At 39.0% G+C, this 26,130-nt stretch overlaps 3 protein-coding genes across 3 annotated transcripts in view; 2 read left to right on the plus strand and 1 right to left on the minus strand.

Annotated features, from left to right (window-relative positions):
* Window positions 1-2,623, plus strand: part of LOC122087494 (protein SHOOT GRAVITROPISM 6-like) — a 48,368-nt gene extending 45,745 nt beyond the window's left edge. Inside the window, exon 26 of the mRNA XM_042656645.1 lies at window positions 61-2,623. Within this exon, the coding sequence (XP_042512579.1) occupies window positions 61-211 (151 nt within the window). The 3' untranslated portion in view covers window positions 212-2,623. The remainder of the gene's footprint in view (window positions 1-60) is intronic.
* Window positions 2,624-19,300: 16,677 nt separating this feature from the next.
* Window positions 19,301-20,202, plus strand: LOC122086065 (beta-glucuronosyltransferase GlcAT14A-like). Its single transcript, XM_042654760.1, has 2 exons — window positions 19,301-19,319; window positions 19,691-20,202. Exons 1-2 carry the CDS (start codon window positions 19,301-19,303, stop codon window positions 20,200-20,202), a joined length of 531 nt encoding a protein of 176 aa, XP_042510694.1.
* Window positions 20,203-22,033: 1,831 nt separating this feature from the next.
* Window positions 22,034-23,627, minus strand: LOC122086162 (protein PAM71-homolog, chloroplastic-like). The gene is made up of 5 exons (XM_042654889.1): window positions 23,347-23,627; window positions 23,198-23,263; window positions 22,917-22,967; window positions 22,716-22,820; window positions 22,034-22,630 (listed from the first exon to the last, which is right to left on the minus strand). Exons 1-5 carry the CDS (start codon window positions 23,467-23,469, stop codon window positions 22,565-22,567), a joined length of 411 nt encoding a protein of 136 aa, XP_042510823.1. The 5' UTR covers window positions 23,470-23,627; the 3' UTR covers window positions 22,034-22,564.
* Between the last annotated feature and the right edge of the window lie 2,503 nt (window positions 23,628-26,130).

Genomic DNA, 26,130 nt, shown 5'->3' on the forward strand with positions numbered 1-26,130 from the left:
GCTTTATCATTTTTCTTGCTAGTAGTTTTGCCTAACTTTTCAGAGACTTATTGTTTGCAGATTGTTGTCCTTTTTCTCTGATAAAGTGGAAGATGCTGATGACATCCATGCTGCTTTAGCTTTAATGTATGGATATGCAGCACGATATGCTCCTTCGACTGTTATTCAAGCAAGAATAGAGGCACTTGTGGTATTATGTTGTGGTTCTTGAATTTCTTGCTTTATTTGCCTTAATGCACCCTTGACATATGCTTCTTGCTTCTTTATCTGTTTTTTATTAATCACTGTATCCTTTTCTCTTCTTGATCAGCAGTATATTTAAGTTCCTTCAATTTTGTGACCTATAAATCCTTTAAAGAATATATTCATAACTTGAAAAAATTGGGGTAGTCTGAATTGCAATACCACTACAGATACCTTTGCACCACTACCAACCATAAACCACATAGAACTGCTCAAATCTCACCTCTCACAAGTCACATGAAAATTCCGATGGCTAAATAAACTCCTCAATGTCATTAATTTTCTTTGCGTGTCCATGGTGATGACTTGTATAGGAGCAGTAGTGAAAAGAATATCTGGCATGTGTAGTATAAGAATGTGGCTTGTTTTTCTGATAGGCAGGGAAACATATTTTTTGAAACTGGACAAAGTGAGATAAAAGAAGGAACTCAAAGAGCTCCACTCCTAGAACCCAAGCAACCAACTCATACAAAACCCCTATCCCAGAGTGGCTCTTTACTAATACCTGAGATGCCTGATTTCCCAACACCGGCATGGCCATCACATCAATATGCTAATGACAGAAAATAGCTAGAATTCTAGGATAAAGGAAATAAAGAGGTGGTGGAGATCTTCTGACTTTGTCCCTTAATTCTCTGTGCCAAACCCTATCATGCCAACAATAAACTACATAGTTCTGATGGAAAGAAGCTATATCCTCCCGAGTCCCGACTACCTCTTACTTTGGCTCATGTAAAGACTTCTTGTTTAATCTTCACATCCAAGGAAAACAATATCAAATTTCCCACTTACTGAACTTGCTTGAGGCTTCAATTCAAATGTTAAATTATCCTCATTGCGATTAGTGTAATAAACTGACAATAGTTACCTTTTGAGTTTTGAGGCATTGTCTCATGCAAGTCATGATGGTTTTGAGGCATTAAACCATATCAAGTCATGAAAAATCAACGTTAACCCGGGTCTGATCATAAAAAAATCATCATTAAGCAACATCAAGTCATAAAAAATCAACATAGAACTAGATGACAACAAAATTGAAGAAGCAAGCTATTGAGAGTTTGAAACAATCAAAACATACATTTGTTTTATATTGTTCTTGGAAATGATCGTTGTCTGGGTATACCTAGTCTCACATTTGGTTTATACTGTTCTTGGAAAATATGTTCTTTCTATAAGTAATTAAAGTACTTTTGATTTAGAGAATTGTTCTTGTTCTCTAATAAGTTTGATTGGTCAAATGATTTTATTTTTACATGAGACTATTTATATTAGGTATAGCACAAAACCAGGTTTTCCAATAATTCCAAGATTGATTAACTCTGATTTATATTGAATGAGTTATGTTCTGGTCAAACCTTATTTGGTTTGCATGAATGCTGTTTAAAGTCACCTTGATAAAATTTTACACATCAAAAGAAAAGATTTTTTTGCCGCTCTTTTGGTTTTTAGTGATGCTTTATCACAAAAAGATTTATGAAATTTTAGATTTAAGAAAAAACCCTAGCATATGAAAGTTGAAAATGGTCCCTACAACTGAAAATTCAGTTTTGTTCTTGATCTAGGGAGTTGGCTTTTTATCTCTTTGGAATTTGAATCTTTGACTATTTTTTTTATTAGATTCATTTTTTGGGGGGGGGGGGGCTTGTTTGCTTATTAGATAATATCTTAAGTAAATGGAGAGAGTCATTTACTTAAATGATGTTTGGCATAAATCAGTGCCTAGACTCAAAAAAAACCGCTTGGCTGCCAAGGTGGCACTTGATAACTATGATCATGTCCTCCACACCAAAGGAGTAGTAGAAGTGGGGATTCTAATGGGGTAGATTTACAGATAAGATCTTGTCTGAATCAATTGGCTCATTTTTTGGTGCTATGTGAATGTTCAATTCTACGGGGACTCGAGTTCTTGATTAGATTGTTATTCTTTCTTTCTTTTCTGAAAATTTTGCAAACCACTCATCACACTTTCACCACCCACAGAATGGACTGATGCACACCTTGTCAGCATATCTGATCTTGATGAGATGTGCTACTTGGGCAAAAATATGAGATATGGGCCTGGTCTGGCAATTTAAAATTTGGCCAGGTCTAAAGATTCGGTCCGATACTTTGGTTATGATAATCAGACATTCAGACCATTATCATTGGGCCAAGACGTAAGTAAACTACGTTCAAATGTAGTTAAACTACTTTAGATACATGAGGGCCTCCAAACTATTTGATTGTTTCCCGTTCAACATAGAAGAAACGGCAATTGAAGGCTTACTAATCTTAAAAATAGTAAAAGAGAAGAATAAGAATGTCTAAAAGCTTCAAGTAAAATTATTTTTTTGGAGAGATTTGTGTACAGTAATATTTTTATTTTGGGCGAATAATAGTTCAATAAAAGTAGGTTGGGTGCATCAGGTTGACAACCGGCACTTATTATAATTAGTCATAACCCGTCAATCTTTTTGCGTGGATCCTCGCGCTCGTCCTTGCTTGGAATCTCCATGTAACCGAGCCCATTAAGTTGGGATAAGGTTTTGGATGTTGTTGTTGTTGTAATAATTCAATACCAAAGGAGAAGAAGAAGGGGGGGGGATATACAAAGACCTTAAGGGAGAAAAACAACACTAGAGGGCATGGGGGAGTTAAGATAGAGACAAGGTTCAAGGTATCGGGTTTCGACCCTTGAGGAGACCAAAATTTCGGTCGAATTCTGGGAAATTTCAAGGAAACCAGGAATTCTTCCCGGTTAGGTGGAAAATTTGGTTTCGACCCCCAATTTTTTTTTTTTCCTATTTTTTGTGTACGTCCTATTTTAGACATTTCGAACACGTTCACATAATTAGTTTCATGGATAAAACACTTAAAGTCATACTTGTGGTGTGAACCAAAGTTTGCTAATGTACGTTGAATCATTGACTGAAACTATACTACATAAGTACATAGTCTACAATCTATATAATTACATAATTGTGAAATACATGAATAAAAGTTTAAAACAAACAAAACATAATGCAAAGGATCCAAAATAAAAAATAATATTACATAATTGTGTGTTATCTCTCAAGCCTCAAGTCTCAACACTCAACACTCAACGCTCAACGCTCAACGCTCGACGCTCGACGCTCAACGCTCTACGCTCAATACTCAACATTCAAAAGTCTATTCCAAGTAGAGAGTCTAGGCGGTTCCGTCCACGAGCTATGTACCACTACATATGTTGTAGTCGCTCCTGTGAATGCAACGAGTCCCGTGACATGTTTTGGGCCCAATTGTTTTGGTAGTCCGTCACTGCCCATCTATAAGATGCATCATCCACATTAGCTAGGTATCCCAGCCTAGGAACGGCTCAGTCACAGTGATAGGATGTGTATGTGGCATACAAGGTTGGGATGGATACCTAAAGATACTGTCAACAAAAGATGACCCAGTACCTGAACTGCCCTCCTGTATAAATGGAGTAGAAGATCCACCTTACTGTCCATACCTACCACCATATCCAAATGAACCAGTGCTCTCGAAGGATGGTGCACCGGCATCTACACCATACGATGGACACCCATAATGCAACCCAAGCTTAGATTGAAGTTTTGGGAAGATGGGGAAAAAATCATAGGCTATATGATATCAGAGTCATGGGATATCATCGAAATGTAGGAAATTTTGACGGTATCGCTCAAGTTCTTGAACCGTGGATAGCAAAAGGCAAACCCCAGGAGACAACAATAACTTAATAAGCCTGTTCCTTGGTAATGTAGGAGTAGTTTACAGGAAGCTAACCCCCACAAATTATGACCCCAAACATTACAACAATGCTCACATGACTAATAATAGAAACAAACCTAAGAGAATGGCAGGGAAATAACCAGCAAATAACCCCCAAGACTTTAGACCAAATCAATAACAAAAACCCAATCCAAATTCAACCCAAAAAGAGAGAGAAAAACCTACGATTGGGAGAGAGAGGGATAGGGGCGGCTAGGCTTGTGTGGCTCCAATGGAGTTGCAAAGCTGGTCGATCGTGAGTCCCTAGGAGGGTACAAAAACCCCCAAAGTTGAGAGGATTTTGATGGCTGGCTATGAAGTTGCAAGCTTTCTTGATTTCCTGACCAATGAGAGAGAGAACTTCAAGATTCTGCAGAACAGCTACTGGCAGCCTTGAATGGTTCTCCCAAGTGGCATCGGTTGATCCACTAGTGATGTAGAACAACCCCTTTCAATACCTAGCAGATTGGATTTCAAGTGGAGGAGATCTTGAGGCCGATTGGCCTTCAGTTCAGGTCTTCTTTGGCTGATCGATTGGACTTAAAACTGTACTTTCTTGCTAATCGATTGAGGATGATTGGGGCTGGACAGAATTAATACTCTCTTGGGTAGTCTCCAGTAACAGTAATTAAGAATAGAAATTGAATACAGAAAATAATGAAAAAACAAGGGAAAAGTGGGAGAGGATTGGCTATCTCATCTTGGGCTTCTCACCCACAGCTATCCCAGCTGCTTTAAGCAATTGATTACAAACTTTCTTTATTCAAATCTGAAATTATGAGTACATAGGCTCCCCTATTTATAGAGGGTAGAATAGCAATCAAAACATGACTAGGATCTAGTTTCAAAATAGGACTAGACTTATAACTCCAACATGGAGTAGGACTAATTAACTAATAGTCCATATAGGACATTACAATCGATGGGCCCAATGGGCACTTATTTCTAACTACTAACTTAGCCACTCAAGTGGACTTAGTATGGATCGATAAGCCCCTGTTGGATGGGCCTTTCTTCCTCTGGTAGATCCTCCCAAAAGTGTGGATCTACATCACTTGGGGTGTCAACAACTAAACCACGAGGGATCCTACCAAGTTTGGAGGAGACGTCAAAGTAGATGACATTTCAAATTTCATCAAAAGATCTAGAGTTGGAAGTCCATCTACGAAGATTTCGCTCCATCCAAATATGGTTGATGGCCTCTCCAAATGTGAGCTTCCCAATAATGTGGCAAATAGATCTACCAGCAAAAGTCATGTGATTCCAAATCCACTCTCTCAGGAGGGGTGATCGAGGGCTGGTAGGGGAAGGGAAAAAATCCCTGAGATGCTCAGAGTTGCAGGGGAGAAGGAGAAATCGCACAAATAAGGGGGGGGGGGGAAGAGGATCGCACACAATGCCCATAGGCTCTTCACCGAAACCAAACTCAATTCATCTTCTCAATCTCTCTTTTCAATTAGTGGTTACAAGTATTTAAAGAAAAAAAAAAAAAAAACTCCTACCTAGAATCTAAAAAGGAAACAAGTGCTATAAGGAAATAAGTTCAAATAGGAAAACATCCTAAACTGACCCTTAACTATAACCTATGTATCCTACTTTCTAAAGTGAAAGAGATATTATTTTCTACAAATGAAAAGAAATACTAAAATCCTACTAGACTCAAAAACTCAAATATGGATTTGGTTCATCTCTGTCTGGATACCCAGATGGATATGGATTGCTCTACTTGTGCTTATCTGCATCAAGGGGGATGGGCCTTCTCTAGCTTGTCAGCATTTTGGAGAGGACACGCTTCCAGATGGAAGAAGAGACTGGGCAGTCAAAGAATAGATGGTTACTATCTTTATAACCATTCTAACAAAGGCAATCGGCAGGGGGGACATAGATCTGACACTGGATAAGAAAGGATTGGGTAGGGAGGCCGTTGGAGAGGACTCTCCTGGCAGTGAAGCTATGACGGGGAATGTGGGATTTGAACCAGACTACCTTGTGCCGAGGAATAGAAGGGCAGATGGATCGATCTAGGTGCCAAGCAGAGGAGGAGGAGAAGCAGCCCAAGGAAGAGGGTGACCAGATAACTCTATCAACTCTATCAGTAAAAGGGAGGGGGGGGAAGCGAGGTCCAAATGGTAGAAAGACAGGAAATATGTGGGGGGGGGGGACCAAGAGCCATTGGAGATGATTGAAGAGACAGGGATGTCCTTGGGGAGGCCAGAAGAGCAGACCGAAAACTTTGAAAATTCCTTCTAGAACTCAAACTTAATATAGAGGAATAACTAGGACTCCAAGTACTTACTGAATTGCTGACCAAAGAAACCTAATAAAACTAGGAATAAAGTTCAAACAGAAAACAAAAAACATATTTTTGGCACTAGCCGAGCTTCTAATTGAGCTGGGAGTTACAGCCCGCACCTTGAACTTGATTCTTCAAGTTAGAACTGACTTGGACTACCAAAACTGACTAAAAAACCAGGTTTTGACTAACAAAAAGCAAAAAATGGAAGAAGAAATCTAAATCAGTAATAGATATGAAATCCTTGTTCATCATGGAGAGAGCTTTCCACGCCATAAGTCTTCAATCTGACTTGGACAAGAGCTAGATATGAAATCGGTTCTTACCCAAAGGAATGGGACTTAAAAGAATTAGTATTGAATGAATAATCAACCCCTGGATGGATGTTCTGTTATCATGATGACTGTTGCTGCGCTTTTTAAATTTTTTTTCTTCTTATTCTCCTTTCTGCCCATCTTCTGGAAAATAATTCCTATGTTGCTGACTTCCACAAAAGGACAATCATGTCCCCGCCATCACATTTTGACCAGGAACTGGATCCTGATCATCTCATTCATATTTGAAGTGGTATTGTCCCTGATGCCTTCCCCCATACATGTCATTATCGGAACACCTCTTCCCATGCCAACCTCACAAGCATAGTTGTCACGGCGTCAAATCGATCCAAGGCGGTGGAGGGGTGGCTAATCGATTTGGCGATTAATCGCCCATTTTGGCGTTGCCATGGCGGTCAAATCGCCCATGTGTCATTTTTTATTTTTTCTATTTTCTAAAATTATTTAATATGCTACTTTTTTATTTTTCCTATTTTTTAAAGTTATTTAGCATGCTACAAGCCTAGAATATATACCCTATAACATATAAAACAAACATTAAGTAACATCAAATCATCAAAAAAATCAACATAGCCATATCATGTCATCAAAAATCAACATAAATTATTGACTTATACAGTTATACATCAATTCATCACTCATCAACATAGTTGTCACGTGTGGCATAGGGACAAACAATCAAGGAGCATTCTTTTGATTACTAAATATAGGGGAAAATGAAGCTTGAAAGTAAAAAATCAACATGTACATCACACAAAAGTAAAAAGTAAAAGGCTAACCTGTGATTGAAGCTTGAAAGTAATGATTGGAAGTGAGTGAGCAACCTGAACAAAGTAAAAGGTATATGTCAATATATCATATATGAATGATAGAATGAGAAATATATATTTGGAAACCAAAAAATAGAATCATTAGATCAAATGATGAGATAAGTGGCTAACCTGTTAAGCTATTAGTGACTTACTGAAGCAATAAAGCTTGATAGCAAATGAACTCAACATAAAAAAAAAACTTAACTAATCATCCAAGTTCAAAGTTTAAAGTTTAAACAATATATAAAATCCAAACACTCAAACAGTCAAACACAAATAACTTAATCATCATAATCATCCAACAAATCAACAGATGGCAGATTCCTTTGTTGTCCTTGTCCACTAGAAGCATTTGCATTTTCACCAAAATTATCTATGACATCCAAGTCATCATTCACATCATCCTCTTCTTCCAAATCTTCTTCCCCATCTGATTCTGATGACTCCCCAACATCCCTCCCTCTACCACGGCGTGTGTAGCACAAATTTCCTCTAGAGGTTGATGATTGAGCTCTCCTGGGTCGATTGGGCCCCTCCATTGTTGCCCCCATTGCTCTACCAGCAACGTCCCATGTGAGATCAGCATCGGGATGGACTACATCATCCACTTGCTCGTCAATCATCCACTCACTACTCCAATCCAGTTCATCAAGCATAAGTGGATCATAATTTCTGTTGAGGAGACGTCTTTCTTGAAACCTTTCTTCTAGGCGGCGATTGTATTGAACATAGACTAGATCATTCAAACGTTGATGTTCCAGCCTATTCCTCTTCTTGGTATGAATCTGAATTCATAAACAATAGAGAACAACAAACAAAGTTATTGTTCCAAAAATAAAAAGTCTAAAGTATGAAATAGAGACTTGAGACCCAGCTACTTACAAACTCAAATGTGCTCCAGTTGCGCTCGCAACCAGAAGAGGAGCAACAAAGCCCTAGAATACGTCTTGCAATCTTTGAAAGCTCAAAAGCATGACCTCCAAATGAACCCCACCAATTAACTATAAAAAATAAATATATATAAAAATAGTTAGATTGATATTTAATATATCACACAAGCAAAACAACTAAACATTAAACAATGAACTCTACTTACTAGGACTCATGGTTGCCCGTGATCTAATTGCCATATCCGAGGCAAAACCACCTCGAGAATATCTATACAAAGTGGCTTGAGTATTTATCTTGTCTTGTAAAGCTGGTTCATGTATCATTCTTTCAATGACTTCATTAAATGCAAGCTGTAGAGAAGATATAATTTGGTAGCCACCATCATCACCTTCCTTATAAGAAAAAAATTTGCCAGGATTAAGAAATAGTGCTGCTCCATACAAAGGACGCCCCATCTGAATCTCCCAACGCCTATTAACAATATCCAACACTTTCTTGTAGTGCCTTTCTTTATCTCCAAAATTTTCTTTTATTTTCTTTTTTGCCTCATCCATGGCAAATTGAACCTCAGGCATAGAAGGCCTCTCATCACCATCCACAATCCTCAAGACAGTAAGAAGTGGCTTTGAAGCTCTAAGACAATTTTCCACACCATTCCAAAATGCTACAGCAAACACCGTCTCAACCACTTTCTTCCCAGCTTCGGTCTTTGCCAAATTAGAACTAGTCCATTCTTCAGAAATAAACAAATGTCTCAAGTCATCTCTATGTTTTAACAAGCTTTGAAGTGTCAGAAATGCAGTTGCAAATCTAGTAGCTGCTGTCCTCACAAGATCCCTCCCATTTGTTCTAGCCCTCATTGCATCAAGAATGCGTGTGTGCCTGTAGATGAAGTTGGTTACTTTTTTTGCCTTACTTATCACAGTCCTATTAGCATTCAAGAATCCTATTTCCTCCAACATCAGGTCAATGCAATGCGCTGCACAAGGAGTCCAATACAACTTTGTCCTCTTCTGCATAAGCATTGTACCGGCTAATTTGTAAGCCGATGCATTATCTGACACAACTTGCACAACATTGTCCTCACCAATTTCTTGAACTTTGTTGTCAATCAATTCAAACAACTTCTCTGCAGTTTGAGATATACTAGATGCATCAACAGATTCCATGAAATAAGTCCCCTCTGGACAGTTAACGAGGAAATTAATTAAATGCCTTCCTCCTTTATCCGTCCACCCATCAGTCATTAGAGTGCACCCATACTGCTTCCAATACTCTTCATATTTATTCTTCATCTCTGCAGTTCTATCCTTTGCTGCCTTCAACAATGGCACTCTCACTTCATGATAACTTGGGGGCTTATATCCTGACCCGTACTGTGCAATAGATTCTACCATCACCTCAAACCTCCTTGACTTAATAGCATTGAATGGAATACCACACTGATAAACCCAGTCAACAATGTGATTATCAACTCTCTTTTTTTCTTCCGCTGATCTAAACCGGTTCTCTATAGTAGTCTGAGTACTACCTTTAAGATGCCTCTCAGCAACCACTTGCTCAGGAGTCCGTCTAACATGAGCATCCATGGGGCCCCTTACTTGTGGCTGAATGACTACTTTCTTTTTCTTAGCAAATGTCCCAGAGCTAGGAATAAGTCTAGAGGTTGTAGAAGAAGGAGTCCTACTAGACTGTCTTTGACCTTCAACTTCTATATCAACACCAGCACCAACACCAGCACCAACACCAGCACCAGCATCAACATCAACATCAACATCATCATCATCCAAAACGTCTTGCATCCTTTTCTTCTTATTGCGCATAAGAGCTGCATTCATCTCTGTAGCAATCGCTACAGTTGTCTTGGTACACTTAGCAACATCTCCATATCCACCCACCAAATGTTGCTTTAACCTTTTAATTCCACACTTGAGGTTTTTTCCACAAAGAGTGCATTTAACAAGGTTCTTGTCTGACAGGTCAGGCCAATACCCATACTTCCACCCAGGGTCATTTGATTTGGCCTTCCTGGTTGGGTCTTTAGATGGATCATATGCAGCCGTGCTTATATTATCACCCCCACTACTACCAGGTCCACCAACAGTACCATCCATTATGAACTCCTATAGTCCTATCCTACAAGTTACAAAACAGAGTAACAAAGTATGTTAAGTGTTAACCAATAACATTAACATGATAACATAAAAAAAAACAATTAAACACTCACAAATCCAACTTAATCATTTCACTTAACACAAATACACAACCAAGACCATTGTCAAGTTCTTATATTTTTTTTTTTCCAGCAATCTAAAATATATGATTTCCCATCTTCAGATCAAGATCAAACTCTAGATAGTAGATAACTAGATATACAGATAAAGAGGAAAACATATTATAAACATTGAAGATTTGAAGTTACTAGTATGTGGGGCCCTTACCTGGTTGTCGCTCTTGCTGCCGAAGGAGAAGATGTCGCAGGCGATATCGTATTGTGGTTGTTGTCGTTCTTGCTGCCGGAGAAGGAGCAAAGAAGATGTCACTGTTGGTTGCTGCCGGAAAACCAGTCCTATATGTTGGTTGCTGCCGGAGAAGGAGAAGAAGAAGAGTTGCAGCGGTGGCTGCCGGAGAAGGAGAAGGAGGAAAAGAGTTGCAGACTTCCAGTGGTGGCTGCCGGAGAAGGAGAAAGAGGAAAAGAGTTGCAGACTTGCAGTGGTGGCTGCCGGAGAAGGAGAAGGAGGAGAAGACTTGCACGGTGGCTGCCGGAGAAGGAGAAGGAGTAGAAGAGTTGCAGCGGTGGCCGCCGGAGAAGGAGAAGGAGGAAAAGAGCAGCGGTGGCTGCCGGAGAAGGAGAAGGAGGAGAAGAGTTGCAGCGGTGGCTGCCGGAGAAGAAGAAGGAGGAGAAGAGTTGCAGCGGTGGCTGCCGGAGAAGGAGAAGGAGGAGAAGAGTTGCAGCTTGCAGCGGTGGCCGCCGGAGAAGGAGAAGGAGGAAAAGAGCAGCGGTGGCTGCCGAAGAAGGAGAAGGAGAAGGAGAAGGAGAAGAGTTGCAGCGGTGGCTGCCGGAGAAGAAGAAAGAGGAGAAGAGTTGCAGCGGTGGCTGCCGGAGAAGGAGAAAGAGGAGAACAGTTGCAGCGGTGGCTGCCGGAGAAGGAGAAGGAGAAGAGAAGAACCAGCGGTGGCTGCCGGAGAAGGAGAAGAAGAAGGAGAGGAGCAGAAGACGCAACAGTGGCTGCCGGAGAAGGAGAAGAGAAATCGTTGCAGCGGTGGCTGCCGGAGAAGGAGAAGAAGGAGAAGGAGAGAACAGTTGCAGCGGACCAGCGGTGGCTGCCGGAGAACGAGAAGGAGAAGAGAAGAACCAGCGGTGGCTGCCGGAGAAGGAGAAGAAGAAGGAGAGGAGCAGAAGACGCAACAGTGGCTGCCGGAGAAGGAGAAGAGAAATCGTTGCAGCGGTCGAGGGTTTTCGGTTTTCGTCTCTTCGAACTGTAGAGCTTCGATCGAGGGTTTGTGGCGTTAATTGAAAATTTCAAATCGACCGAGGGTTTGGTCTCAAATCATAATAGAAAATGTTAGTAAAAAAAAAAAAAACCCAATTAAAATATAATAAATAAAATATTGTTAGTAAAAAAAAAAAAATCGACCGCCTAGGTACTAAAATGTGGTATGGCGTCCATGGCGACGCCAAGGCGTCGCCTATCCGTCCAAGGCGACCGCCAAGTGTGCAACCATTAGTCGTTGTACTGCCATGGCTATGATTTACCGCCGGGACGCCAAGGCGCCGCCTAGGCGACGCCTTGACAACTATGATCAAGATTAATGACTAGAGAAATAAGAATGTGAACAAAGTTCAGAAAAGCCACATGAGAGAATGTCTCTAAGTAATCAACCCTAATGTCTGAGCGTTTCCATGGTTTAAAGTATCAGTGCGTATTAGCCAATATGTATCGGTATTGTCGGCATTGAAACGATACATGTGTTTTATAAAAAAATTGGGTATCGATGAGAATCGTAGAGTACCATACCATATCACATGATACCATTGATACTCATCTATATATACATTTGCCCGAATGAATGAAAGTTTAAGGGTATCGGTATGTATCGAACCGTGTTGGTATTGATATAGATCGATGCATCTCTTTAAAGTGGCAGAATGCCTTTTATGAAATCAAAATTGTCAACAAACGCTGTGAGGAGAGTTTTTTGGCATTTTTCTCTTCAAAATTACACCAAGTAAATGATTCCCCGAAAACATTCGGGCGGGGGCTTTCGCCCCGTCCACCCCCTGCATAGGTGGGCCTCTTGGCCCCCTGCGACCCCCCACGGCCCGCTTACTGGCAAGCGGGATAATGTAGAACTAGAATCACTAGTGATCCTAATCCCAGGCAAGATCTGAAACTCTGGTTGAATAGAGAAGATGTCCTCCAATAGGCTTGGTTCTAGCTCTTAAACACTTTCTCACAGCAAACAAATCAAAGGAAAATAAGAAAAGGAAGAGAATTTGATGGAGGGTTGAGAAAGGGGAAGAAGAACTAGTGAATGGGCATCTCACCCAACTGCATCCCACAACACAACAACATAAGCCATCTTTTTTTTTTTCATTAATAAATTTGTTTTCAATGTTGTAGTCCCTTACAAATTTATATAGAAGACTCAAAACTAACTCAAACACTAAAAAGGAAATGCCTAACCCAATCTTTAATTAATTGAGAAACCTAAACTGACTAGGAAATTGAAATAACAAAAGAAATAGATTCAAAATAAGACTCTTAACTAAACTAATGAATTAAATCATTTTCTTACTTTTTACCCATATTTTAGGCCCATTAAAGTGGCCCATTACAAAGAAAACCCATGGGATTAAAGGCCCAACACATAATCCTACCTAAGCTTATTTGCAATAAAATAAGCCCATTAAGTGACTACATTAATTCGCCATCTCTTAGGAAAAATTTATCCTCGAATTTTGTAAAGTGTGAGTGTAATTATACCATGGTGCCCATTCCTCTTCAAGCCGTAAAAAAATTCAGGTAGCTCTTTGATAATAAGGATGTAGTCTAGAATGTGAGGAACTCGATCTTCTAGATACTTCAATAGGATGATGAACTCCACATGTAATCTCAACATCATCGGATGTATCCATAGGGTCATCTACATATGCACCATCAACCATTGTGTTCTTGACCTCTACAATTTCAATCTCAAGCTCCTTAGGATCTTCCTTTTGGCTGTTCATAGTCATCACAATTGTTGTAGTGTCAAGTTCCTCAGTCTCAACCTCATTGTCCATTGTGGCAACCTTATTGCTTTCAAATTCTTCCACATGAGTCTTATTGATGGGAACATCAATGACTAGCTCTTCCTTAACAATAGGAATTGCTGAAATTTCTTCAACACTAACCTTAACTTTTGATTCTGGTTCATTGGTTGGAGGTGTCTTCTCTTGTTGTTCCTTTGCAATTTGTTGCAACATAGTGGCCACGTGGTCAAACAATTCCTTCATGCTCTAGTCACCTGTGGGTGGCTTTTGGGGTGTAATTGGAGGAAACTCTGATGGAAGGAAGTACATGCTTCGTTCACGTTTAGATAGGTACATGCCCGCCAATTCGTACTGCATCTCATTCCAAGTTCTATACTCTCCATTGTATTCGAACACAATCACTCATCTGGGAGCAAACGTATTGAAGCCGTTGCATCTTTGTCTACTTATAGTTGTCAAAGTACACATCTAATTCATATATCCATTCAAGGAAAATGTGTGAAGAAAGTTTCTCACGAAATTCACGTGGCTCCATCTTTGGTCTGGCTAGGATCTGATACCAAATAATGTAGAACTAGAATCACAAGTGATCTTAATCCTAGGCAGGATCTGAAATTCTAGCTGAAATAGGCTTGAGAAGGGATCTCTCTCCCCTATTCTGTAATCTGATCAGGCACCTAGGTGAGATGCCTAAACCAGAGGGTGAGATGCCCATTCCTTTTCTTATTTTCTTTTTATTTGTTTTCTGTGAGAGAGTATTTAAAGTGGCCTATTACAAAGAAAACCCATGGGATCAAAGGCCCAACACATATATAATCCAACCTAAGGCTTATTTGCAATAAAATAAGCCCATTAAGTGACTTAACTACATCACGGGACTGCCGTTATTTGGGAAAATCGCTAATAGTTCTTGGATTAAACTGAGATCAGAATACCCTTGTCTCTCAATATGATGTTAGTGTTTATACATGATACCTCTTATATATTGTTTTTCTATATTGGTTTTTCATGCAAAAGGATATAAAGTGTATATCCTATCCATTTATGTGCCTACTTTAGCGTATCTTAGCGTATCTCTGATACGATACAATATCTTTTTGTACGTATCTTAAATTTAGCCGATACGGCAATAAATACTGATACTTTAATTCTTGAATGTATCCCTTAGCAACCAAGCGAGCTTTAAGCCTCTCAATAAAGCCATCATGGTTATACGTAATGATAAACACCCAACAACACTTCACAATCTTTTTACCTAGAGTTATATCAATCAGTCCTTGTCTAGCAACAAGGAAATGCATCCATTTGCACATCCATAGTCAATTGCCACCCAGGATGAGATAATGCTTCTTAATAATTTTTAGGAACAAAGTGCATAGATAAGGACAAGGCAAAGGTATCAAGGGAAAAAGAAAGATGTGAAGGAACTTAGCAATAGGGTAAGTAACAAGAGATTTTTTAGTGCATGGGTAAGTACCTTTCCTTAAGCAATAAGTAAGTCAATAGTTCGATGTGGAGGAGAAAGATTCCCAAACTAAGTGTCGGAGTGTGTAGAGGGCGATAGAGAAGGAAAACTGCAACTGGTGGAGATGGCTTGGGATGCCTCATGTACACTTGAGTGGCGTTGACCGATGGAGGATCTGTAAGAGGAATCAATACCAGAATGGGAGGAGAACTAAAAGTTTCAATTTTCAAGACATGACCGTTAATAGAAGAATACGTAGTACTTTCGAAAAATGTGACATCAGCATTGATAAAGTATTGTTGAGAGACAGGATCATAGCAGTGATACCCTTTTTTAGTATAAGAAAATCCAAGAGAGACACATTTGATTGCCCCGCCCATGAAGCTAATTTATCAGTGCATGGGTTTAAATTATGGACAAAACAAGTGGAATTAAAACTCATGGTGGTAAAGGAAATAATGGAGAAGTAGAGAAAACAACAGAAATAGGAGATTCATTTTAAAGAACATCCACAGCAATCTATGATGCTTTCAGAATGGAAAAAGGAATCTAAAGAAGAAGAGAAGACAAGACCTGAACCACCCATCTCCTTTCTTGTTCCTGCTGATGTTGTTCCTGAGACGAGACCTTAACTACTCTTTGTTTGGAAGATCGCTTTCCTACTCATTGACCTATGCTTACCCACTCCCCTGTCTCTTCCCTGCACCCATAGCACATTGGAAGAGATGGCTAAGCTCAAACTCCAAAGGAACCAATCAAATAAAGAGGGAGGAAGAATGCAAGCAATGGATATGAGCGTCCTAGCGTAGTGCGGTAAACGCCCTAGCTGATCGTAGGCCACTGTCCATTACTAGATTTTTTTTTTTTCTCCCACTGTTAAAACTGTAGATTTTTCATTTGCCGATGAATTGCTCCAATTTGGAAGTCAGTCGAAATAATTAGTTTGAACGAAACTTGACATCGTAGTTCTTATCAATGATTGAAGGAATGAAAGAGATTTAAATTCCCCATCTTAAATGAAATGTGCAGGCATGGATCCTTTGATTAGATTGTAATGAAAATCGTGTTGTTGTGAATAATATTAAAGCCACTCTATCCACTTGATCATAATTTCTCATATTATTTGTATAAGCATTGGTATTCGGATCAATATCAATTTGGCATGTGATTAATAAGATAACTAGCAGTTAAAATGGCTCCCCCCCCACCCCCTTAAAAGCTTAGAAACATCCATAGGAATGAGCATGGTTTTCAAGGCATTGCCTAGGGGTTCAGGTGCCTTGGTCGCCTTGCCAGCATCTTGGGTTGCCTGGATGCCATGGCAACTATGTGAATGAGTAATAAGCGAGCGATCTCCAATAAATGCCCCCTTTTTTTTTTGTTTATCCACAAATGTATTGGCATATTGTTGCATCCATGAGGCTTATCATACTTTACTCAACACTTTTCAACAGTATGATTAATTTTACCACAGTGTGCACATACACAAAGCTTGGTTGGTTTGCTATCCTCCACGACCTCCATTGCCATGTCCTTGACCTGCCTTTGATCACATCCTCGTCCAAGGAATTCAGAACCATAACCACCACTGCCAACTACCAAGGGTGAACTATCCTCAGAAGAAGAAGATGATTCTGATCTAGTGAGGGAGGAAGACACAATCCACTAGATACGGCAAAATGCTTTATTCATAGAAGGATATTTTCATCAGTAAGATGCTGACTATTGACGGGCTGCAAGTCAGAATTCAAATCAGATAAAAATTTAGCCACTTGAAATTCTGCACAGTGAGTCTTCAGTAAGTCCAAATCAGTAGTTAGAGATTGGTAGACATAAGTTCTTCCACAGGCCTTTTAAGTACACTATAGTACTATTTTCACATAGAGTTGTCACCTTGCTTGAAATTAAAGATTTTCTCATAGAGATCATTATTGGAGCGTCCAACCCAAAGCCTTAAGGCATTAGGTGTAGATAGCTCCTCAAGTATATGAAGGCACCAAGGACCGATCTTAACCGATGTGGGACTATACCTCTATAACTCCCCATATCTCAACAATCGTATTCCTCGGGATATATTTTTATCCCGAGGACAGCTCTCATTCAAATCATCCCAAACTCCTTTGACTATCGTATGGAACGTAACATTTGCAGCAATAGATGGATCCATACAATTCCATAACCAGACTAATATTGTATCATTCTCACATATCCAATCATCATAGTCCTTTGAATCAGCAGATGGAGGTGATGAAGTTAATTCTTCAGTTTTCCTTTGGCATTAATAAACTTTCACAGTTTGTTTCTACAATAAATAATTGGATGCACCATTTAGCTTGATACTAGGAATTAGGATATTAATAGAATCTAAATGGGGCTTAAAATCACAAATTATAGCAAAGTAGAGGTAGGTTCAGCACCAAGAACAGATCACAATAAGGTCAAACCACAAGGTAGACCAAAAAAATTATAGACAGATCCCAATTGTAGATTAGAAACAGATAAGAACTCCGTCAGAAGGCAAAGAATAAGCATAACCATATCTCTGACCATAAACACCAACTATATCCAGCCAGAGGCAGCAGCAATATTGAAAATCCATTTAAAGGCAAACACAAGCCACAACCAGAAGCTGCCGAGTAGAAGAAGACCAAACCATAGGAAGCAGCAAAACTCAAATCATAGAGAAGGGAGTGAATTCGCATGGGGCAATAGTTGTTTGATTGCCCTTAAATTTTGGTCGAGTGTCTTACTTTACAAGGATAAAAATACCTGCAAAATTTTAGGGAGTTCTGACTAGTGGAAGTGGACTTTTAAAAAATCCTTCTTGAACAAGGATTCTTAAATAAATGCAGCAGACCATGTCTGATGCTGAAATTGAGATCAATTGACCACTAGAGACGGTAGAGCAATTCTACGAAGTTTGGACTGATTCCGACAAAGGGAAGATGCTCATTCAAGAATTCGACTCCCGCGAGGATATACTTGAAATCAACCCAAAATAGCAGAAAGCCAAACATATCATATCACAGAGGGTTGATTGAATAGTAATAACCATTCACACATGATCACAGCAGAAAAGACTTCATCCACGCAAATAATCTCTTTATTTATATTTTATCGAACCAGGGAATGCGTCATGAATAATAGAAGTAGCAACATGTTAGCTTTAAGGACTTTCAAACCAAAAAAGAGAACAAATAGTGTATAACCGGGTTTTCATGGTTCTCTGATACCATGGGACGGAATCAGAAAACACTAACCAATACCTGCGCAGACCAAGAGAATGAGGAAGAAAGAAGGAATAGGAGAAAATATGGGAGAAAACAGAAGCTGGTCGATTAGGGTGTTGTGTTACCCTAATCGACAGCTTAACATAATAATAATAGCTTATTACAAGAAACCCTTTGAAATAAAAGAGACATAACAAAATGCCCCCTGTAGTATAAATTTACAGCCAATGCTCACATCTTTCCTGTGACATTGATTAGGTAATGTGCAGTATGCTGTTAGTAGCTTTCTACTTGTGCGGATATCTGACTTTTGGATCTTTTATATTTTTTGATAAATTAAATATTTAATATTTGACAGCTCACAGAATAATGTTGACTGTAAGTACCGGTAATAATATTGGTGAATCTTGTACTGTGGAACCACTTTTCACATGTTATTGCTCTTTCTTTTATTGGCAAAAGTTTTCATTGTCATTGCTTAGCAAGTCCATGTTTTGAGGCCGCTACACTATCTTCCGTGATTCGTTTGACTTCCAAACCTGTTTTCTATGTTTTTCTCTCTTTATTTAGCATTCATATTTTCTCATTCAATTAGTTCAGTGGATCTTTCCTCCACGCATGTGTATGGAACAAATATTTTCGTCTTGTGGTTTAATGCATTTTCTTATTTGCTGGCTCGTTTGATTCATGCTCGAATTCCAAGTTTGCGTCCACATCACCTAATAAAGTATCCATTACCATGAATAATTCCTTGCATTTTGGAAACTTCATGCCTTGAGCTGTATTCTTTGAAGATCCTTTGCATTCAGGTGCCATTCTATGACCTTTCTGTCCGCATCTTAATCCTCTTAAACAGTGTGCTTAGCCCAGTGGCCTACTGCCTTCCTTTTGAGGGGGTAATTGCTCTTACTGTTTCCCATTGTTCTAAGTATCTTGATATTGCGAGTTAAAGCCAAATTACTTGTTTTAGTAAAATTCAGAATTCATATGGTCTGTTTTGTGTCCGAAGCCAGTGATAACAATGGATAAGACCTACACAAGTATTTTCCTTTAGAGCTGACTTAATAATGTATTAATTGGCTGTGAGCCTGTGACATTACTTAATTGATTGCATTTGTCATAACCTTTAAATACACTTCATAATTAACTCCTGAAAGAATTAGAGGAGGGTACCCAAAGAATGCACAAAATGTTTTTTGAGGCATGGATTTGTGAATGTTTCTGCTTTCATGAACATCAATTTTGCTGTGGATGGGTTGAGGAAATATGTAGTTTCATATCCTGTGACAGTGAAGCAAACCCACATTTTGAAGACTTGGGTATAGTTTAGAAGGATTGGATCGTAAGATAACAATTTTGTAAAATTAAAAAATAGTAAGGTAAAATGACAATACAAAAACTTCATGTGCAGGTTTGTCTTCTGCTGTTCTAAGTCGCAAGTTTGTTGAGTCTTGCATCTTTGGTTCAGACAATTTACCAAGAATTCTTCTGATGTATTTTGCAAACATGCCCTCCTCACAAACCAACTACTTCCAAACTGCTCTCTGTAATTCACGGGAGTTCAACAAGACTATTGTTAACCACAACTTGCAATATATGTTATGGGATAACCCCCCTAAACAGAAGCCACGCGCACTGGGTTTGAGTGACTTTGATGACATGATTAAAAGTGGAGCAGCCTTTGGTACGCCATTCCCCTTGGATGATCCAGTTCTTGACCGCATTGACAAAGAGATATTGAATCGTGGTGCTGGTAGGATTGCCCCTGGGGGGTGGTGCTTGGGTGAGTCAGATGATCCATGCTCACTGTGGGGGGATGCCAATGCTTTGTGGCCTGGTCAAGGATCTAGAAGGCTCGAGAAACGCCTTGTTGAACTGCTCTCTAAGGAGGCATTCCATTCTCATCAATGTATAACTGAATGATTGATTAAAGTTGATCCTAAACTTGGAAAAATTTTGGCACAATTGATCTATCTGTTTATTCTTTATCGCGGTAATGTCAATCTTATTCGCAGTTCACTTGAAATTTGTAGGGCTCCCCGATTGATACTTGTCAATGTTTACTCCATGTTTTCATCACTCATATTTTCTGTAGTTTGGAGCTACTCAATCTCGCAAGCTGGATTTTGGATAAAAGCCATGAGACACTCAACGGTTAACAGTAAAATATGTTTGCTACTGAACCCTCAGAAATACCAAGTTGACTCATGTTTGAGTCCTTAAATACGATTACCCCAACAGTATGAGCTTGATTTTCCAATTACGCAGGCTTAAAAATTTGGGTCCTCAAATATGGTTGCCCCGTTGCCTGAACATTCATTGCCAATTACAAAATGTTATACTTAAGATGTGGGGTCATAATGTACGCAGCTTTACCCCTGCTTCGCAGAGAGCTTGTTTCCTGACTCGAACCCGTTTGTGCTTGCAGTTGATTGCCAAAATACTAAAGATAAATGAAACCGTTTTCTTTGATATGTTTGGGTTCACACAATGCTACAGACTTAGTTCCATAATGCAAATCAATGTTGCAAGATGTAACCATTACGTCGAAGTACAAGTCTTTCCAACGAGTTTCGGGAGGTTTAAGGCCTAATGGGAGCAAATTAGGTTGGCTAAACCAAACTGTCTTAAACCAGCCCTTAGTATTTATATGCATGGTTTAAAGTATCTTCAATACGATTTGGTACCTTTTGATACGTATTTCAAATTTAGCTGATCGATATGATGATCAATACTAATATTTTAATCCTTGATCTTTAGTATATCTTAACGAATCTTTGATTTGTATCTTAAATTTAGCTGACCAATACAACAACCGATATTGATACTTTAATCCTTAGATAGACATACCATTTGTAAGTACTTATATGTCTATAAATTAATGCTTACATTATAACTATGTACGTTTCTCATGCAAGATCTGGAAGGTTTTATGACATTCGCACAGAACAAATTTGGTAGGGCTGTGGATTTCCCTTTTATGCTTTGTGTGCCCATAGGCACCTCTTGTCCATAAAGTTACAGCCCAATCTGATATGCCATGTGGCAGAAATAAGGCCCACCTGAAGAACTCTCTCCAGAATGGTCCACCTATAAATTCTGCCTCCCTTTTTTATAATTTTTTATCTTCTAACAATTCTAAGTTGAGCTTCAACTTTAGTTTCATATGGTCTAATCCTGTATCTAATTTCTTGGTCTTGAACTGGATGTAAAAACAAGTTACATTTTTTGAGGGGTTAGGATTATCAACAGAGGATACTTGTTCTTGATTAAGAGATCAAGCACAAATACTCCTTTAAGTCAACTCTTATGGATGATTTTGATTCAGAAATGGGGCCTTCACCTGAAAGCCAGTGACAAAAATATCAGTACCCAGAAAAAACAATTTCCGTCCACAGCCTGTGGAGAGACGCAGCTCGCTACCCAGAATGCTGTCCCAGTCATTTTCTTATGGAGTAAGTTTTCCTTCATCTGTAGGGTACGGTCTGTGGGTTCACAAACCCGTATAGGGCTTGGTATATTCCCAAAATACCTTCCTAATGCCTTCACCTGCCCATTCCACATCCGTCACCATAGGTCTAGAAAACTTGGTCCTTTTCTTATTGTTCAGATATCCATAACTCTCTTTTCTTGTCAATTTTGGCAAGAAAACCTTGAGCATTCAGTGACTATTTTGACTTTTCAAGGTGTTCAAGAACATAGGAACAGTATTGGCAAATCATGTATTTATAACGCAAATAGAATAAAATATTTCCACATGAACAAGATTCTATAAAAGGCCACATCGTTTGAATTCCATGGTACAGTGATTTCTCATTTATTATTCAAAAATACATATATTTGACAGTACACCAATATTTAGAAACACAAATTGATGACAGTAGATTGTGTCCAGTGTCCACCTTTTGGCTTTTCAGGTCAAAATATTTTTTATTTTAATAAAGAGAGAAACTTGAGGTGAAGAAGTTCTGTAAGCCCTTAATTTTTGGATAGAAAGTGCAACTGCAACCTATTCTACCACTTGCCAGTGCACATACAAAATATTCAAACTCCAATTTTAAGATCCACCATACTTCTAATGTAAAATCAACTCTGTGATCCCTAGAACCTAATTTAGATAAGACCAACCCTTCAACCTTACCATGAAAGAATGAATGTAACCTGAGGAAGCACAAATTCTAGGTGGATACACTTTTATGAATACCTAATTCTGTCAGGTGACTTTAAGGGCATGACACACACCCTCTTAGTGGAAATTTTCTTTGAAGCGGACTCCAATGATTTCTCAGAAAACTCCCAGAAATGTGGCTACTGCAAAGATAAGAAAGAGAACTCCACCCAAATAGCCAACCTGAATAAGAAACAATGAGTTAAGATGGCTAAATACAGTTTTAAGCAGTTACAGATAGAAAAAAACTTAGCTCAGTTGTCAATACCAATTTTTCGGAAATATAGATGGCAAGAAATGCTCCTCCCAGAATTGCTATAGCTGTCGCCAGTAGGTGTCCAACAATGGCCCCACTAGCCACACCCCATGGGGACTGTAAGAAAGAAAGATAAATGAGATTGCAAGAATGAATTTTGCTAAGCATTCAGGAAAATTGTTCCTCCCTTGGGTTATAATCACAAAATCATACCTGAGCAGCACCTAGAGCAATTGTTGCAAGCATTGAGCGATCACCCCATTCCTGTAAGTGTTCAAAATTTCATCACTTATTTTTCTTGGTTATGAACTGTTTTCTTGGAAGACACTCCTCTTAGCAATCAATCTGTTGAGAAATAATCATGCAGGAAACACGGATAATCGCAGATGAAACAATTCTTTTTTTAATTTCTCAAGCCAACATGTTATATGGATATTATGCATGCACTGAAAATTAAGAATATTCCCATAAACGAAGACTAAGAAGTTCCTCACAGCAAAGAATACGAGGCTAAAAGACTTCCAGATGATTTCAAGTGGACTTGTGAGCCGCGTTGCCACCTGGGACACAAAACACAATACCCCTTACTATGAATCGAGAGAGAGAGAGATCATAGCCCAATTAAGAGAGAGAGAGAAATAACCTTTTCCTTGACAAGTTCCTCAGCTTCAACAAATTCCCCAAGTTCTGAGTTCTTTTCACCACTCTTGGCCACATCCGGTGGCAGGTCCCATGCATCTTTTATGGATTTAAGACCAAAGAACATAAGAAGAGCAACTGCCACATATTCTCCAATGGGCAAGGCTGTTCAAGTAGCCACAGTATCAACGACACATTAAAGCTTGCGAGATATGTAACATTATATTGTGAAACCAAGGATTAAAGTATCGGTATCGGTCGCCGTATCGGTCGACCAAAATTAAGATACGTATCGGAGGGTATCGTATCGTATCAAAGATACGCTAAGATATGCTAAAGATACGCACATAAATAGATATGAAACACCTTTTTAAACACTTTTGCATAAAAAATTTGTTAAAAAAAACTATTGATAACATGTATTATGCATAAACACTAAATTGAGGGTATCGCACTAAGAATTCAAGGTTTGTAGTTGTCCCATAAATGTAAAATCCTTGTTCCCAACCTCGATTTCCACTTTAGTTAGAGAGAAATATGACTGACAGCAACTTTGGAACAAAAACCCCTCAAAAATTTGTGTTTTCTGAAAAAAAATACTCATCTTGGCCATTATGGCTCTGTACTGTAACGATCTAAAAAATGGGTTCTGACGTTTTTTTATTTTTTTGAAACAGAAATAAGGTAAAACCTGTATGGAAAGCCCGGTTCAATTTCTTGTTGTTTTGAAATGAACCGGGCACTTATGAGACTTTTGAATCCATTTTTTGGAGCATAAAATACTTGCTTTTCACTTTTAGAAGTCATTCTGAGCAAAAGGCGCCGAAATAGGTATCACTATAAGTTATGAGGGGTAATTTGGGAAATTACCCTCAAAACATAACAAATAAGAACCCCTAACCCCATTTTCGTTGCAGGAGGCGAGAGGAGCGAGGGAGACGCGAGGCAAGAAGGAGGCGAGAGGCGAGAGGCGAGAGGCGAGAGGCGAGAGGCGAGAGGCGAGAGGCGAGAGGCGAGCAGCTCTGCCATCTTCGATCTACCATCTTCAAGGTAAACGACTCTCTCTCTTTCTCTTTCTCTCACTCTCGTTCCCTTTCTTTCTTGATCTCTTCTCCCTCCTCCTCTGTGCCTTCATCTCTGAAAAAATATAAGCTTTTTCACTCTCTGTGGGCTACAAGGTAAGGCAACCAGGTGCAGAAATCCGAAGAGATCAACCTCCATGACTGCTGAATGTTTCGATTCCTTTTCGTTTTCACACCCCCTATCCTCTCTCTCTCTCTCTCTCTCTCTGCCGCAGTTCTGCTTATCTTGATATCTCCTCTGCTTCTCTGAGATGAGCGTAAGTCAGAAATAGAGGAGCAGAAGCCCTGGAGGTGGTCAGGTGTGAGTGAGACTCCTGAGTAGTATTGGGGTTTGGAGTTGGGTTTTAGAGAATTAGGAAGGTAGAGAAGAAGAAATAAGAAAGAAAGAAAGCAGGGATTTGGGAGATGAAATAACAAGATCAGAAAAGGTTGCTTTTCAGTCAACGGTATTCAACATATGGTTCTTTAACAGATCTCCACAGTTGGATGGAACTATTTAATTTGTTGAGAACCAGAATAACAACGAGAGGGGTAATTAATTACATATTCTGTTCTATCACAACAGGTTGCTAAGAATGGCAAAAAAGAACTCTGAGAGTTCTTGCAGAACAATGGGTACGTAGGCAAAAATTAAACCTACAAATAACTTGAAGGGTTTTAATCTGTCAAAATGGCATTGCAACTCTTGTTGCAAAGAAGCTCTATGCATCCAATCCTTCAATTCAGAACAATAAAGTGGAAGTAGATCTGGAATATTAGATTTTTTACAAAGTGCTAATTGAACTGATTTGTTGATGTGAATCTGTCTTACCGCCTTTGCGCAAATCAGAGCACTAGAGGCAGAAGGTTAAGAAGATGAAGTAAAAGATCTTAAAGCCCACTGGCAGGCCTAACTCACCTTTGTTAAGTTGTTCTTAGTTAAGGAACTTGTCAATGGTGGTTGTAAGTCAGGGGAGAGGGTTTTAGAACTTGTCATGGCACTTTATGTAAATATTGGTTTCTCACAGAAACGATTCTGTTAAGTACGAACCATACATGTTTCTGTTTCTTTCAGGTTACAAAATCAATTTTTTTTTGCGATTACCATACAACATTTAAGATGCAGAATCACTCCAAAAAAATAGAAATGCAAAAACGTGTGCTAACCCCAAAATCATGTTAAAAAAACAGAATCGTTACAGTACAGAGCCTATATGACCATAGCGCACTGTATCGGTACATACCGATATGTATTGATCGATACATACCGATACATACTGATACTCATCGATACATACTGATCGATACATACAAATACTCACCGATACGTACTGATACATACCAAAACGTATATTTCACCTTGATTTTATATTTTCCATAAAGTATCAGTACGAATCGGTAGTGTATTGGTGCATATCGATATGTATCATAGGATATATATCGATACGAAAGGATTTTAAAAATTTCATGTATCGTATCGGTGTGTATCGTATCGGTCGGCTAAATTTAAGATACATATCGGAGGGTATCTTATCGGTATCGGAGATACTTTAAACCATGTGTGAAACTAGAGCTCATATAAAGCCAAATTTCATCAGGTTCCAAAGATATAGAGCTAACTGAAAAATATGCATGTTTATGATTTTTAGCAAGATATTGCCCTACAACAAGGACTATCCAGTATATGCAGTGACATAAGGAATATATAAGATAAGTCAACAATGTAC

Source organism: Macadamia integrifolia, chromosome 8, assembly GCF_013358625.1.
Source record: "Macadamia integrifolia cultivar HAES 741 chromosome 8, SCU_Mint_v3, whole genome shotgun sequence".
Taxonomy (NCBI): Eukaryota; Viridiplantae; Streptophyta; class Magnoliopsida; order Proteales; family Proteaceae; genus Macadamia; species Macadamia integrifolia.

Bases quoted from the DNA above. Each gene is read 5' to 3' on its own strand.
- LOC122086162 (XM_042654889.1), bottom strand. From the start codon at position 23,469: ATGTTCTTTGGTCTTAAATCCATAAAAGATGCATGGGACCTGCCACCG. The intron at 22,821-22,916 runs GTATGATTTTGT...TCTTTCTTACAG, and splicing joins TTGCTCTAGGTGCTGCTCAG to TCCCCATGGGGTGTGGCTAG. The intron at 22,631-22,715 runs GTATTGACAACT...TTTCTTATTCAG, and splicing joins TCTATATTTCCGAAAAATTG to GTTGGCTATTTGGGTGGAGT.